This window comes from Cucurbita maxima, unplaced genomic scaffold, assembly GCF_002738345.1.
Source record: "Cucurbita maxima cultivar Rimu unplaced genomic scaffold, Cmax_1.0 Cma_Scf00268, whole genome shotgun sequence".
NCBI lineage: Eukaryota > Viridiplantae > Streptophyta > Magnoliopsida > Cucurbitales > Cucurbitaceae > Cucurbita > Cucurbita maxima.
In genome coordinates, this window is record NW_019272284.1 from 12,501 (window position 1) to 29,832 (window position 17,332).

The window sequence follows — 17,332 nt, forward strand, 5'->3', positions numbered from 1 at the left end:
GTTTGATCCCGAACAACAACAAGTTTAATCTTGTTTTGACAATTTTAGTCGCATTCAAAATTGGATTACTTTTTGTTACGGCTATTGATAAAATCCGATGTGTTAACAAATATTATATTGTTCAAAGTCATCGTTGTAGAGTGGTGAGTATTCCTGCGAGTTTGATCCGCCGCAGCAGACTGTTTTTAGTTTTCTTTTGAATTTGAAATTCGGGATTGGATTCCTTTTTCTCCAGTGTGTTTACAAATAATATATTTTTCAGAGGTCGATGTAATACAGTAGTGAGTATTCCCGCTTGTCACTCGATAGACATGAGTTTGAACCCCGACAATAATAAGTTTAATTTTCTTTTGACAATTTTCACCGGATTTGAATTTGGATTACTTGTTCCGAATCTTCGATTGATAAAATCTAGAGCATTGACAATGGATCGCTTTTTCTAAAGACGATTGGTAAAATCTGGAGCGTTAACAAATAATTTATTTTTTATGAGTCGTTGTAGTATAGTGGTGAGTATTCCTGCCTGTCATGCAGGTGACCCGGGTTCGATCCCCGACAATGGCGATTTTAGTTGTTTTCTTTTCGTAATTTTAACGGAACTCGAAATTGGACAGCGGTGAACCTGTCATGCCGGTAGTTTGGGATCTTAGTGTCTGGCAATAGGTCTGAAAAAGTATCTAAAAATGGAAAATTTAGATATTTGTACCCTGTCGAAGTAAAGAACCATGGCATATATGTTTGGAATAGATTCCATTTTGAGAGAGTTGAAAAAGCACTATCTCGTTGAAAGGTTCTATACATCTGCCCTTTCTCAAGGCATTTCTTTAGACAAAGACTCCGTTTTTTCCTCTTTTCGGATGGTAAATATTTCTCAGAACATGGAGTGTGAATCAAACCCATGTTTGAATTGAAATTGAGATACTGATGCAAGTTCTTCCCCTCTGAATCAGATAGATTCATATCTGAAAGAGGTTGACAATAAGTTCTTTCAAAATTGACTATTTGTCCCTCTGTTAGAGGTGTTCCAGAAATGTCTGTGATCGAGTAAATAGCTCGACGAACGAATGGATCGGATCGAATTGGAAAATGGAAAGATTTGTACAAGTTATACCTTTCGTCACCACTTTGTGGAAAATCGTTAGGTATGAATATGTTAGATACCTGTGACTCGATTGGTGAAATAGTATCTCTCTCCAAAAAAGCATGTTTTTTTTTACCGCCGCACAAAGAAAATATTTTGTCCCGAATGAACAAGATATTGAGGAATTTTCCATACGTAAAATCATAATTATTGATACGGGCCTTTTCCACATAATCCACATAAAAAGGGTGTTAGGTTGAATGGCTCAATGACCTGACCTAGGGTCACGACCTCATGTATTTATAGATGTGTATAATGAAGATTACATTCTAAATCATAGATTTGTTAACAAACTATGAAATCATAGATTTGGTTCAAAACTATGAAATCATAGATTTGGTAACAAACCAAATAACTATGAAATCATATATTTGGTAACAAACCAGTAAATCATAGATTTGGTAACAAACTAGTAAATCATAGATTTGGTAACAATCTAGTAAATCACTAGATTATCTTACTATACATAAATATGATTTACTCTACGTTTAACACCCCCCCTCAATCTGGACGATGTACTACTAAGTTCAGATTGCGCCTAAAATTGCTAAAAGAAGGAGCTGGTAATGGCTTTGTCATGATATCGGCGAGCTGATCCTTCGAAGAAATAAGTCGAACATCAAGCTGACGAGTCGATACTCGTTCACGAACGAAGTGGTAATCAACCTCAACATGCTTCGTCCATCGATGAAAAATTGGATTGGCGGACAGGTAGGTGGCACCAATGTTGTCACACCACAGGCTAGGTGCTCGCGCTTGCGAGATCCCGAGCTCACGCAAGAGAACTTGGATCCAAATTAATTCAGCAGTGGCATCAGCAACCGCCTTATATTCGGCCTCCGTACTAGAACGAGAAACTGTTGATTGTTTCCTCGAACTCCAAGAGATAAGATTGCCACCAAAGAAGACTACATAGCCTCCAGTGCTTCGACGATCATCAAGATTCCCGGCCCAATCAGCATCTGAAAAGGCACTCAACAAATCAGTGCTAGACTTTGTAAGACACAAACCCATATCAATAGTGTCATGTAGATAACGGAGAATTCGTTTGACTGCCGTCCAATGTATAGATGTTGGGGAGGACATGAACTGACACACTCTATTGACACAGAACGATATATCAGGACGTGTCAGAGACAAATATTGGAGAGCACCAACGACACTCCGATAGCGAGTAGTATCCTCAGGCGAAAGCTTTTCACCACCATCCAATAATAACTTCTCACTAGGAAGCATAGGTGTGAGCACACCTTTGGAGGTGAGCATATTGGTTCTGGACAATAAATCTTGAATGTATTTATGTTGTGTCAGAATAAGTCCATTGGAAGTATGGCGGACCTCAATCCCAAGAAAATAACTCAAAATGCCAAGATCCTTGACAGCAAAATCATCCTGAAGCTGTGTAAGAAGTTTATCAGTAGCCGTAGAAGATGAGCTGATAATAATAATGTCATCAACATAGATGAGGATATACATCTGAATGCTCGTCTGGTTCAAAATGAAAAGAGAAACATCAGCCTTTGAAGGTGTAAAACCCAACTGTAATAATTTGGAGCTAAGGCGAGAAAACCAAGCACGCGGAGCTTGTTTAAGGCCATAAAGCAACTTATCCAGCTTGCAGAGATAACCAGGATGTTGAGAATCCACAAATCCAGGGGGCTGCTTCATATAAACATCTTCATTAAGAACGCCATGAAGAAAAGCATTTTGAATATCAATCTGCCGAATAGCCCAACCACGAGAAATAGCAAGAGATAGTAAGAGCCGAATGGTAGTGGGCTTAACAACTGGACTGAAGGTATCATCATAATCAACGCCATACTGCTGTTTAAACCCTTTAGCAACCAGGCGTGCTTTGTAGCGATCAACAGAGCCATCTGGCTTTTGCTTGAGTTTGAAAACCCATTTGCAATCAATAACGTTAAGACCAGCACGAGGAGGAACTAAGTGCCATGTCTTATTTTTTTGAAGTGCCTGAAACTCATCATTCATTGCCTGACGCCAGAGGGGATGCTCCATAGCAGTAATATGTGAAGTAGGTTCAGAGGCAGAAGACCGAACTACAAAATATGTTATTGTTCCATCTGTACGCACCTTGGGTTTCTTGATATTGTGCTTCAATCGAGTACCATACGGATGAGTAGTAGGTGCAGGATCCACATTTGAGGGGACAGGCGTATCAGCCGTTGCGAGGGGAGCAACCGATGCTACAGTAGTTGGTTGACCAGCGGCTGAGGATTCGACTGGGCATTGTGCAATATCATCTACTGGCGGAGGAGTCGAGGCCTCAATCATTGGCTGAACAACCGACGCCGATTCGCATGGCAGCGACGCGGAGGATTGCTGCGGCAATTTCGAAGTTGATGTAGACACCAAATTTTCTGCATCCAAAGAGTTAGTAGGCACAGACATATGCATGTGATCATTCTCCAAATTAGTACTGCTATTACCCAAATGTGAGGCACCCAAACCAGGAGCATTATGCGTTGACTGCATGATTGAGGAAGAAATAGGTGGGACTCTCTTGAATGGAAAAACATTTTCATCAAATATGACGTCTCTAGACATATAGACACGACCAGAATCTGTGTCAAGACACTTATACCCTTTATGTAAAGAACTGTAGCCTAGAAAGACACATTCCTTTGATCGAAAAGAGAGCTTTTGTTTGTTATAAGGACGAAGATGAGGCCAACAAGCACACCCAAAATTTTTTAATAAAGAGTAATTTGGTGGGATATGAAAAAGATGCTCTAAGGGGCATTTGTTATCGATGACACGAGTAGGAAGACGATTGATGAGATATGTGGCTGTAAGAAACGCGTCATCCCAAAATTTAATAGGTACATGAGCATGAGCTAGAAGGGCTAGGCCTGTTTCAACAATATGACGGTGCTTGCGTTCAGCAGACCCATTTTGTTGATGTGTGTGAGGGCACGAAACACGATGAGCAATTCCAAGGGAACGAAAAAATGTGTTATGAATTTTCTGATATTCCCCACCCCAATCAGTTTGGACCCACTTGATTTTAGTATCTAGAAGGCGCTCAACATGAGCTTGGAATTGCAAAAATATACGAGGAGCTTCTGTACGATCATGCATCAAATAGATCCACGAAAATTTACTGAAATCATCAATGAAGCTAATATAATATTTAAAACCCCCAACAGATGGAGGTGCAGGGCCCCAAACATCCGAAAAAATAAGTTCCAAAGGTGACGAAGACCTATGGAAAGAACTAGTATATGGTAACTGATGACTTTTTGCTGACTGACACGCATTACAAATTGACAAAGATGACTCACTAGCACACGAAATATTATTGAGACGCAAAATTGATTTTACTACTTGAGATGAAGGATGTCCAAGACGTGCATGCCATTGGTCGTGAGTAGTAGATCTGCTCACCAAGGCATGCTTGAGATCATTGACATCGGATGGCTTAATAGGATAAAGACCAGATTCACACCTCCCATCTAGGAGACTTTTCCTCGACCGTCGATCCTTTATAGAAAAATGCCAAGGATGGAATTCAAAAAATACGTCATTATCACGAGAAAATTTATGAACGGAAAGAAGATGTTTGGAAATTTCAGGCACATGCAAAATATTACGCAATTCAAGAGGACGAGTAGCAGTATTAATTAGAGAATGACCAGTATGCAAAACACGCAAACCTGCTCCATTGCCGACTTGAACTTGTTCACCTCCATGATAGCGTTCACGCACAGCGAGACGATCTAGGTCACTGGTGATATGATCCGTAGCACCTGTGTCAGTGTACCAATTTGGGTCAATCTTGTAAGAGGAAGTAGCCGCTAGTGCCGTGGGAGGAGCAGAAGAAGGTTCATCTTGATAGGACTCATCCATCCTATGCCAGCAGCGGATAGCAGTATGCCCCACTTTGCCACAGATCTGGCAGAAAGGACGAGTAGAAGGGCCACGACGATCACCAGCAGGACGAGAGGATGCATAACCTTGAGAACGACCACGACCACGATCCCTACGCCCACGATTCTTCTGCTGACCACCACGACCAGCATAATTGGCAGAAGATCCAAGATTTAACTGAAGTTCAGCCTGGTGTTGTAGTTGGCGAGCTTCATACGTCATTAAATGTGCAAACACATCATCAAGCGTGAGGGGTTCACTCTTGGTAGTCATTGAGGTGACGAAGGGATCATAGTCAGGGCCAAGACCAGCAAGAAGATACGCGATCACATCATCATCCTGCAAGGCAGAGCCGGCGGCGGCCAACTCGGTGGCTAGCCCTTTGATCTTGCGAAAATAATTTGCAGCAGATTGATCTCGTTTCTTGGACGTGGCGAGCTCAATACGAATTTGAGTAGTGCGAGCACGAGTTAACGATGAAAATATCCGTTGTAGGGTATCCCACGCCTCCTTGGACGTAGTAGCAGCAACCACATCGTGAAGAATCTCCTCTGACATGGAGGAGAGAAGAACGCTAAGAACCTGTTGATCCTGATCATACCACTGATTATAGGCCGGATTAGAGACCATCTCAGCACCAGCCGCAGTTGAGGAAGGTACCAACTTGGCAGGTGCGACATTGGTGCCATCGAGGTAGCCCATAAGCTTCGTACTCCGTAGATAGGGGAGGAGCTGGGCGCGCCATATGATGAAGTTGTTTTTGGTTAGACGAATTGTGACAGCATGGTGTAGAGTGCTTGGGCCAAAAGTCTCCATTGTAGTTGAGACGGTGTTGGAGATGGTGGATGGAGAGGAGGAGGAAGATATGGTAGACATTTAAAAATAAACCTTTGGCTCTGATACCATGTTAGGTTGAATGGCTCAATGACCTGACCTAGGGTCACGACCTCATGTATTTATAGATGTGTATAATGAAGATTACATTCTAAATCATAGATTTGTTAACAAACTATGAAATCATAGATTTGGTAACAAAACTATGAAATCATAGATTTGGTAACAAACCAAATAACTATGAAATCATATATTTGGAAACAAACCAGTAAATCATAGATTTGGTAACAAACTAGTAAATCATAGATTTGGTAACAATCTAGTAAATCACTAGATTATCTTACTATACATAAATATGATTTACTCTACGTTTAACAAAGGGAATCTTTTGTTACAATAGAAGCAGAAGTGATGTGGATTATTCAAGAATCGAAGTCGAGTTGCTTTATAAAAAGAAGATATCAATGAACTTCTATGAAATGGTTTCACGGGATTTAGCCAATTGTCTTGATCGTGGGATATCATTGAGAAATAGGAATCCGTGTTATCAAAGGATTTCCTGCGATTATTTCTCGTATGGAATGAGTCAATCATCCACTTTGGTATCTTATTGAACAAAAATGGTGATATTGTTCCTCCATTGATCAAGAATTTCGATTTTTGGGAAGTATCATGATCATCCATTAAGAAGGGTTTCAATTTTTTCAAATGAACGATTTGAAGACCTATTGATTCTAACAACTGATTGCAGAGTTGATCATTCGGACCTTTCAATTCATAGATGTGGATCTCGGATCTATGAATGGGGATATTCCCGAAACTCACAAAGAAAAAAGGAAGTGAGTTAGACNAAAAGAGAAGAAACTTGGACAAAAAGAAACGAAGTGACTTAGACAAATCTTTTTTATCGATAACCTTAGACCAATCAATCGAATATTGATTAATACGTAATCGAGCGAACACTACTTGAAAATGAAAATGGCTCTTCTGCTCAGAAATGAAATGTTCCTAGAAATTCTTGCAACCATTGGACCATTTGTATCTATATGCATTAGGATCCCGATTCATGGATCTCTCGGTTCGAGAAATCAAAATAAGAGGATCGAACCATTTCTTCTGACCCTTTTTCAAATTTGATAAATGTTGGTTGATCGTATATTTCATTATAGTTCTATGATTCAGAGTATCATTTCCTATTTGATCCCTTTGAATTCCATATTCGAAGTTGCGATCGGATCTATTCATAAAAAAGAATCGATTCAATACATTTCTTATGTACCCATAGGTGTTATATTGGATTTGAATCAGATCACCGATCAATCTATATTGATTGACTGCCTCCATTATGTTGTTGCTAGCAAATACCACTATTTTTTGTTTTGGATCTTCCAAATCATTCCCGGGGGAGGTCCGGACCAATTTTTTTCTGATCCTTCGATAAAAAGATTCATTCTCTTCATAAAAAATAGGAGGTAGAACCAATAAATATTTCTTTTTCGATTCATCCCTGGAGTTGAATACCTCATTCAAGAATTGTTTTTGATCCAATCCGTAGGAATCAATAGAAAAGGCAAATCCCTTATGATACACCACATCCGGCTCGGTTATTGATAGAGTGAATAGATTTGCCATTTCTTGAAATCTCTCTTCTGATTCAAAATCGTGGTGTAACGTGTATCCACTCCTGTTCCGGTCATGGAATAGATGAAATAAAGAAATAAATGGATTTTTGTTCAAGAATGAAATCTTATTGGAACTGTCCATATCCAGTTCATCCTTCGGAACCATATCACATCCCGGATCTGATGAAATAGGATGAATTGAGACGGTATTTTGTAAATACGTAATTATCTTGAATATAGTTGTTTTCTTTCCGTAATTTTAACGGAACTCGAAATTGGACAGCGGTGAACCTGTCATGCCGGTAGTTTGGGATCGAACTCCAACAACGGTAGTTTGAAAAGAAAGTCGGCTAAACAATTGTTTATGAAATCTTGTGTGTTAACATATAATATGTTTTCAGAGGTCGTTGTAGTGGTACAGTGGTGAGTATTTCCGCTTGTCACTCGAGTTATTATGTTCGAAAGGTCGTTGTAATACAAGGGCGAGCATTCCCGCTTGCACTCGAGTGACATGAGTTTGATCCCGAACAACAACAAGTTTAATTTTGTTTTGACAATTTTAGTCGCATTCAAAATTGGATTACTTTTTGTAACGGCGATTGATAAAATCTGATGTGTTAACGAATATTATATTGTTCAAAGTCGTCGTTGTAGAGTGGTGAGTATTCCTGCGAGTTTGATCCGCCGCAGCAGACTGTTTTTAATTTTCTTTTGAATTTGAAATTCGGGATTGGATTCCTTTTTCTCCCGTGTGTTTACAAATAATATATTTTTCAGAGGTCGATGTCATACAGTAGTGAGTATTCCCGCTTGTCACTCGATAGACATGAGTTTGAACCACGACAATAATAAGTTTAATTTTCTTTTGACAATTTTCACCGGATTTGAATTTGGATTACTTGTTCCGAATCTTCGATTGATAAAATCTAGAGCGTTGACAATGGATCGCTTTTTCTAAAGACGATTGGTAAAATCTAGAGAGTTAAGAAATAATTTATTTTTTATGAGTCCTTGTAGTATAGTGGTGAGTATTCCTGCCTGTCACGCAGGTGACCCGGGATCAATCCCCGGCAATGGCGATTTTAGTTGTTTTCTTTCCATAATTTTAACGGAACTCGAAATTGGACAGCGGTGAACCTGTCATGCCGGTAGTTTGGGATTGATTTTTGGAAGACACAATTTTTTCTGAAGAATTCGCCATGACAATTTTTTCTGAAGAATTCGCCATGATATAGCTGATCCTTGCATAATATCACGAAAAATGGATACAAATTTTTTGCTGCTACTTATACTTAGTATCGGCAATAGGTCTGAAAAAGTATCTAAAAAAGGAAAATTTAGATATTTGTACCCTGTCGAAGTAAAGAACCATGGCATATATGTTTGGAATAGATTCCATTTTGAGAGAGTTGAAAAAGCACTATCTCGTTGAAAGGTTCTATACATCTGCCCTTTCTCAAGGCATTTCTTTAGACAAAGACTCTGTTTTTTCCTCTTTTCGGATGGTAAATATTTTTCAGAACATGGAGTGTGAATCAAACCCATGTTTGAATTGAAATTGAGTTACTGATGCAAGTTCTTCCCCTCTGAATCAGATAGATTCATATCTGAAAGAGGTTGACAATAAGTTCTTTCAAAATTGACTATTTGTCCCTCTGTTAGAGGTGTTCCAGAAATGTCTGCGATCGAGTAAATAGCTCGACGAACGAATGGATCAGATCGAATTGGAAAATGGAAAGATTTGTACAAGTTATACCTTTCGTCACCACTTTGTGGAAAATCGTTAGGTATGAATATGTTAGATACCTATGACTCGATTGGTGAAATAGTATTTCTCTCCAAAAAAGCATGTTTTTTTTTACCGCCGCACAAAGAAAATATTTTGTCGCGGATGAACAAGATATTGAGGAATTGTCCATACGTAAAATCATAATTATTGATACGGGCCTTTTCCACATAATCCACATAAAAAGGGAATCTTTTGTTACAATAGAAGCAGAAGTGATGTGGATTATTCAAGAATCGAAGTTGCTTTATAAAATGAAGATATCAATGAACTTCTATGAAATGGTTTCACGGGATTTAGCCAATTGTCTTGATCGTGGGATATCATTGAGAAATAGGAATCCGTGTTATCAAAGGATTTCCTGCGATCATTTCTCGTATGGAATGAGTCAATCATCCACTTTGGTATCTTATTGAACAAAAATGGTGATATTGTTCCTCCATTGATCAAGAATTTCGATTTTTGGGAAGTATCATGATCATCCAATAAGAAGGGTTTCAATTTTTTCAAATGAACGATTTGAAGACCTATTGATTCTAACAATTGATTGCAGAGTTGATCATTCGGACCTTTCAATTCATAGATGTGGATCTCGGACCTATGAATGGGGATATTCCCGAAACTCACAAAGAAAAAAGGAAGTGAGTTAGACAAAAAGAGAAGAAACTTGGACAAAAAGAAACGAAGTGACTTAGACAAATCTTTTTTATCGATAACCTCAGACCAATCAATCGAATATTGATTAATACGTAATCGAGCGAACACTACTTGAAAATGAAAATGGCTCTTCTGCTCAGAAATGAAATGTTCCTGGAAATTCTTGCTCCCATTGGACCATTTGTATCTATATGCATTAGGATCCCGATTCATGGATCTCTCGGTTCGAGAAATCAAAATAAGAGGATCGAACCATTTCTTCTGACCCTTTTTCAAATTTGATAAATGTTGGTTGATCGTATATTTCATTATAGTTCTATGATTCAGAGTATCATTTCCTATTTGATCCCTTTGAATTCCATATTCGAAGTTGCGATCGGATCTATTCATTAAAAAGAATCGATTCAATACATTTCTTATGTACCCATAGGTGTTATATTGGATTTGAATCAGATTTCGGATCAATCTATATTGATTGACTGCCTCCATTATGTTGTTGCTAGCAAATACCACTATTTTTTGTTTTGGATCTTCCAAATCATTTCCGGGGGAGGTCCGTACCCATTTTTTTCTGATCCTTCGATAAAAAGATTCATTCTCTTCATAAAAAATAGGAGGTAGAACCAATAAATATTTCTTTTTCGATTCATCCCTGGAGTTGAATACCTCATTCAAGAATTGTTTTTTATCCAATCCATAGGAATCAATAGAAAAGGCAAATCCCTTATGATACACCAGATCCCGCTCGGTTATTGATAGAGTGAATAGATCTGCCATTTCTTGAAATCTCTCTTCTGATTCAAAATCATGGTGTAACGTGTATCCCCTCCTGTTCCGGTCATGGAATAGATGAAATAAACAAATAAATGGATTTTTGTTCAAGAATGAAATCTTATTGGAACTGTCCATATCCAGTTCATCCTTCGGAACCATATCACATCCCGGATCTGATGAAATAGGANAAGAATGAAATCTTATTGGAACTGTCCATATCCAGTTCATCCTTCGGAACCATATCACATCCCGGATTTGATGAAATAGGATGAATTGAGACGGTATTTTGTAAATACGTAATTATCTTGAATATAGTTGTTTTCTTTCCGTAATTTTAACGGAACTCGAAATTGGACAGCGGTGAACCTGTCATGCCGGTAGTTTGGGTTCGATCCCCAACAACGGTAGTTTGAAAAGAAAGTCGGCTAAACAATTGTTTATGAAATCTTGTGTGTTAACATATAATATGTTTTCAGAGGTCGTTGTAGTGGTACGATAGTGAGTATTTCCGCTTGTCACTCGATTTATTATGTTCCAAAGGTCGTTGTAATACAAGGGCGAGCATTCCTACTTGCACTCGAGTGACATGAGTTTGATCCCGAACAACAACAAGTTTAATCTTGTTTTGACAATTTTAGTCGCATTCAAAATTGGATTACTTTTTGTAACGGCTATTGATAAAATCCGATATTTTAACAAATATTATATTGTTCAAAGTCGTCGTTGTAGAGTGGTGAGTATTCCTGCGAGTTTGATCCGCCGCAACAGACTGTTTTTAGTTTTCTTTTGAACTTGAAATTCGGGATTGGATTCCTTTTTCTCCAGTGTGTTTACAAATAATATATTTTTCAGAGGTCGATGTAATACAGTAGTGAGTATTCCCGCTTGTCACTTGATAGACATGAGTTTGAACCCCGACAATAATAAGTTTAATTTTCTTTTGACAATTTTCACCGGATTTGAATTTGGATTACTTGTTCCGAATCTTCGATTGATAAAATCTAGAGCGTTGACAATGGATCGCTTTTTCTAAAGACGATTGGTAAAATCTGGAGCGTTAACAAATAATTTATTTTTTATGAGTCGTTTTAGTGGTATAATGGGGAGTATTTCCGCTTGTCATTCGAGTTGTTATGTTCCAGAGGTCGTTGTAATACAAGGGCGAGCATTCCAGCTTGTAACTCTGTGACCCAAGGATGATCCCGAACAAAAACAAGTTTAATCTTGTTTTTGGAATTTTAGTTGTAACTCTGTGACCCAAGGATGATCCCGAACAAAAACAAGTTTAATCTTGTTTTTGGAATTTTAGTTGGATTCAAAATTGAATTACTTTTTGTAACGACAATGGATAAAATCTGGTTTGTTAACAAATATTATATTTTTCGAAAGTCGTCGTTTTAGAGTCGTGAGTACTCCCACGAGTTTGATCCCCCGCAGCGACGATTTTTAATTTTCTTTTGAATTCAAATTCGGTAGTGGTGATCCAGACTATTTGGGTTTGTTTACCAACAACGAAATTCGGGATTGGATTCCTTTTTCTCTCATGTGTTAACAAATAATATATTTTTCAGAGGTCGATGTAATACAGTAGTGAGTATTCCCGCTTTTCACTCGAGAGACCTGAGTTTGAACCTCGACAATAATAAGCTTAATTTTCTTTTGAAAATTTGCACCGCATTTGAAATTGAATTACTTGTCCCGAATCTTCGATTGATAAAATCTAAAGCATTGACAATGGATCACCTTTTCTAAAGACGATTGGTAAAATCTGGAGCGTTAACAAATAATTTATTTTTTATGAGTCGTTTTAGTGGTATAATGGGGAGTATTTCCGCTTGTCATTCGGGTTATTATGTTCCAGAGGTCGTTGTAATACAAGGGCGAGCATTCGAGCTTGTAACTCAGTGACCCAAGTATGATCCCGAACAATAACACTTTTAATCCTTTTATTGGAATTTTAGTCGGATTCAAAATTGAATTACATTTTGTAACGGCGATGGATAAAATCTGGTTTGTTAACAAATATTATATTTTTCGAAAGTCGTCGTTGTAGAGTCGTGAGTACTCCCACGAGTTTGATCCCCCGCAGCGACGATTTTTAATTTTCTTTTGAATTCAAATTCGGTAGTGGTGATCCGGACTATTTGGGTTTGTTTCCCAACAACGAAATTCGGGATTGGATTCCTTTTTCTCTCGTGTGTTAACAAATAATATATTTTTCAGAGGTCGATGTAATACAGTATTGAGTATTCCCGCTTGTCACACAAGAGACCTGAGTTTGAACCCCGACAATAATAAGCTTAATTTTCTTTTTAAAATTTGCACCGCATTTGATATTGGATTACTTGTTCCAAATCTTCGATTGATAAAATCTAGATCGTTGACAATGGATCACTTTTTCTAAAACGATTGGTAAAATCTAGAGCGTTAACAAATAATTTATTTTTTATGAGTCATTTTAGTGATACAATGGAGAGTATTTCCGCTTGTCATTCGGGTTATTATGTTCCAGAGGTCGTTGTAATACAAGGGCGAGCATTCGAGCTTGTAACTCAGTGACCCAAGTATGATCCCGAACAATAACACTTTTAATCCTTTTATTGGAATTTTAGTCGGATTCAAAATTGAATTACTTTTTGTAACGGCGATGGATAAAATCTGGTTTGTTAACAAATATTATATTTTTCGAAAGTCGTCGTTGTAGAGTCGTGAGAAGTCCCACGAGTTTGATCCCCCGCAGCGACGATTTTTAATTTTCTTTTGAATTCAAATTCGGTAGTGGTGATCCGGACTATTTGGGTTTGTTTCCCAACAACGAAATTCGGGATTGGATTCCTTTTTCTCTCGTGTGTTAACAAATAATATATTTTTCAGAGGTCGATGTAATACAGTAGTGAGTATTCCCGCTTGTCACACAAGAGACCTGAGTTTGAACCCCGACAATAATAAGCTTAATTTTCTTTTTAAAATTTGCACCGCATTTGATATTGGATTACTTGTTCCAAATCTTCGATTGATAAAATCTAGATCGTTGACAATGGATCACTTTTTCTAAAACGATTGGTAAAATCTGGAGCGTTAACAAATAATTTATTTTTTATGAGTCGTTTTAGTGATACAATGGAGAGTATTTCCGCTTGTCATTCGGGTTATTATGTTCCAGAGGTCGTTGTAATACAAGGGCGAGCATTCGAGCTTGTAACTCAGTGACCCAAGTATGATCCCGAACAATAACACTTTTAGTCCTTTTATTGGAATTTTAGTCGGATTCAAAATTGAATTACTTTTTGTAACGACAATGGATAAAATCTGGTTTGTTAACAAATATTATATTTTTCGAAAGTCGTCGTTTTAGAGTCGTGAGTACTCCAACGAGTTTGATCCCCCGCAGCGACGATTTTTAATTTTCTTTTGAATTCAAATTCGGTAGTGGTGATCCAGACTATTTAGGTTTGTTTACCAACAACGAAATTCGGGATTGGATTCCTTTTTCTCTCGTGTGTTAACAAATAATATATTTTTCAGATGTCGATGTAATATAGTAGTGAGTATTTCTGCTTGTCACTCGAGAGACCTGAGTTTGAACCTCCACAATAATAAGCTTAATTTTCTTTTGAAAATTTGCACCGCATTTGAAATTGGATTACTTGTCCCGAATCTTCGATTGATAAAATATAGAGCGTTGACAATGGATCACTTTTTCTAAAGACGATTGGTAAAATCAAGAGCGTTAACAAATAATTTCTTTTTTATGAGTCGTTTTAGTGATACAATGGAAGGTATTTCCGCTTTTAAATTGAGTTATTATGTTCCAGAGGTCGTTGTAATACAAGGGCGAGCATTCCCGCTTGTCACTCATTGACCCAAGTTTGATCCCGAACAATAACAAGTTTAATCTTGTTTTTAGAATTTTAGTCGGATTCAAAATTGAATTACTTATTGTAACGGCGATGGATAAAATCTGGTTTGTTAACAAATATTATATTTTTCGAAAGTCGTCATTGTAAAGTGGTGAGTACTCCCACGAGTTTGATCCCCCGCAGCGACGATTTTTAATTTTCTTTTGAATTCGAAATTCGGTGGTGGTGAACCGGATGATTTGGGCTTGTTTCCCAACCACGAAATTTGGGATTGGATTCCTTTTTCTCTCGTGTGTTAACAAATAATATATTTTTCATTGGTCGATGTAATACATTAATGAGTATTCCCGCTTGTCACTGGAGAGACCTGAGTTTGAACCCCGACAATAATAAGCTTAATTATCTTTTGAAAATTGGCACCGCATTTGAAATTGGATTACTTGTTCCGAATCTTCGATTGATAAAATCTAGTGCATTGACAATGGATCACTTTTTCTAAAGACGATTGGTAAAATCTGGAGCGTTAACAAATAATTTATTTTTTATGAGTCGTTTTAGTGATACAATGGAGAGTATTTCAGCTTGTAAATCGAGTTATTATGTTCCAGAGGTCGTTGAAATACAAGGGCGAGCATTCCTGCTTGTCACTCACTGACCCAAGTTTGATCCCGAACAATAACAAGTTTAATCTTGTTTTTACAATATTAGTCGGATTCAAAATTGAATTACTTTTTGTAACGGCGATGGATAAAATTTGGTTTGTTAACAAATATTATATTTTTCGAAAGTTGTCGTTGTAGAGTGGTGAGTACTCCCACGAGTTTGATCCCCCGCAGCGACGATTTTTAATTTTCTTTTGAATTCGAAATTCGGTAGTGGTGAACGGGATGATTTGGGTTTGTTTCCCAACAACGAAATTTGGGATTGGATTCCTTTTTCTCTCGTTTGTTAACAAATAATATATTTTTCAGAGGTCGATGTAATATAGTAGTGAGTATTCCCGCTTGTCACTCGAGAGACCTCAGTTTGAACCCCGACAATAATAAACTTAATTTTCTTTTGAAACTTTGCACCGCATTTGAAATTGGATTACTTGTTTCGAATCTTCGATTGATAAAATCTAGATCGTTGACAATGGATCACTTTTTCTAAAACGATTTGTAAAATCTGGAGCGTTAACAAATAATTTATTTTTTATGAGTCGTTTTAGTGATACAATGGAGAGTATTCCAGAGGTCGTTGTAATACAAGGGCGAGCATTCCCGCTTGTCACTCATTGACCCAAGTTTGATCCTGAACAATAACAAGTTTAATCTTGTTTTTACAATTTTAGTCGGATTCAAAATTGAATAACTTTTTGTAACGGCGATGGATAAAATCTTGTTTGTTAACAAATATTATATTTTTTGAAAGTCGTCGTTGGAGAGTGGTGAGTACTCCCACGAGTTTGATCCCCCGCAGCGACGATTTTTAATTTTCTTTTGAATTCGAAATTCGGTAGTGGTGAACCAGATGATTTGGGTTTGTTTCCCAACAACGAAATTTGGGATTGGATTCCTTTTTCTCTCGTGTGTTAACAAATAAGATATTTTTCAGAGGTCGATGTAATACAGTAGTGAGTATTCCCGCTGGTCACTCGAGAGACCTGATTTTGAACCCCAAACATAATAAGCTTAATTTTCTTTTGAAAATTTGCACCGCATTCTAAATAGGATTACTTGTTCCGAATCTTCGATTGATAAAATCTAGAGCGTTTACAATGGATCACTTTTTCTAAAGGCAATTCGTAAAATCTGGAGCTTTAACAAATAATTTATTTTTTATGAGTCGTTTTAGTGGTACAATGGGGAGTATTTTCGCTTGTCATTCGAGTTATTATGTTCCAAAGGTCGCTGAAGTAAAAGGGCGTGCATTCCTGCTTGTCACTCAGTGACCCAAGTTTGATCCTGAACAATTACAAGTTTAATCTTGTTTTTACCATTTTAGTCGGATTCAAAATTGAATTACTTTTTGTAACGGCGATGGATAAAATCTTGTTTGTTAACAAATATTATATTTTTTTGAAAGTCGTCGTTGGAGAGTGGTGAGTACTCCCACCAATTTGATCCCCCGCAACGACGATTTTTAATTTTCTATTGAATTCCAAATTCGGTAGTGGTGAACCGGATGATTTGGGTTGGTTTCCCAACAACGAAATTCGGGATTTGATTCCTTTTTCTCTCGTGTGTTAACAAATAATATATTTTTCAGAGGTCGATGTAATACAGTAGTGAGTATTCCCGCTTGTCACTTGAGAGACCTGAGTTTGAACCCCGACAATAATAAACTTAATTTTCTTTTGAAAATTTGCACCGCATTTGAAATTGAATTACTTCTTCCGAATCTTCGATTGATAAAATCTAGAGCGTTGACAATGGATCACTTTTTCTAAAGAATTACTTCTTCCGAATCTTCGATTGATAAAATCTAGAGCGTTGACAATGGATCACTTTTTCTAAAGACGATTGGTAAACGAATCTTCGATTGATAAAATCTAGAGCGTTGACAATGGATCACTTTTTCTAAAGACGATTGGTAAAATCTGGAGAATTAACAAATAATTTATTATTTATGAGTTGTTTTAGTGGAACAGTGGGGAGGATTTCCGCTTGTCACTCTAGTTATTATGTCCCTGAGGTCGTTGTAATACAAGGGTTAGCGTTCCTGCCTGTCACTCGAGTGACCTGAGTTTGATCCCGAACAATAACAAGTTTAATCTTGTTTTGAC

At 37.5% G+C, this 17,332-nt stretch overlaps 1 protein-coding gene and 1 non-coding gene across 2 annotated transcripts in view; both read right to left on the reverse strand.

Moving 5' to 3' along the window:
• Positions 1-5,240: 5,240 nt before the first annotated feature.
• LOC111474197 lies at positions 5,241-5,380 on the reverse strand. The gene has a single exon (XR_002715903.1). It is a non-coding gene; the product is annotated as a small nucleolar RNA Z247 (small nucleolar RNA).
• Positions 5,381-8,628: 3,248 nt separating this feature from the next.
• Positions 8,629-17,332, reverse strand: part of LOC111474196 (protein Ycf2-like) — a 14,166-nt gene continuing 5,462 nt past the window's right edge. Inside the window, 3 exon segments of the mRNA XM_023119393.1 lie at positions 8,629-9,517; positions 9,519-10,878; positions 10,952-11,027. Of these exon segments, the coding sequence (XP_022975161.1) occupies positions 8,629-9,517; positions 9,519-10,878; positions 10,952-11,027 (2,325 nt within the window).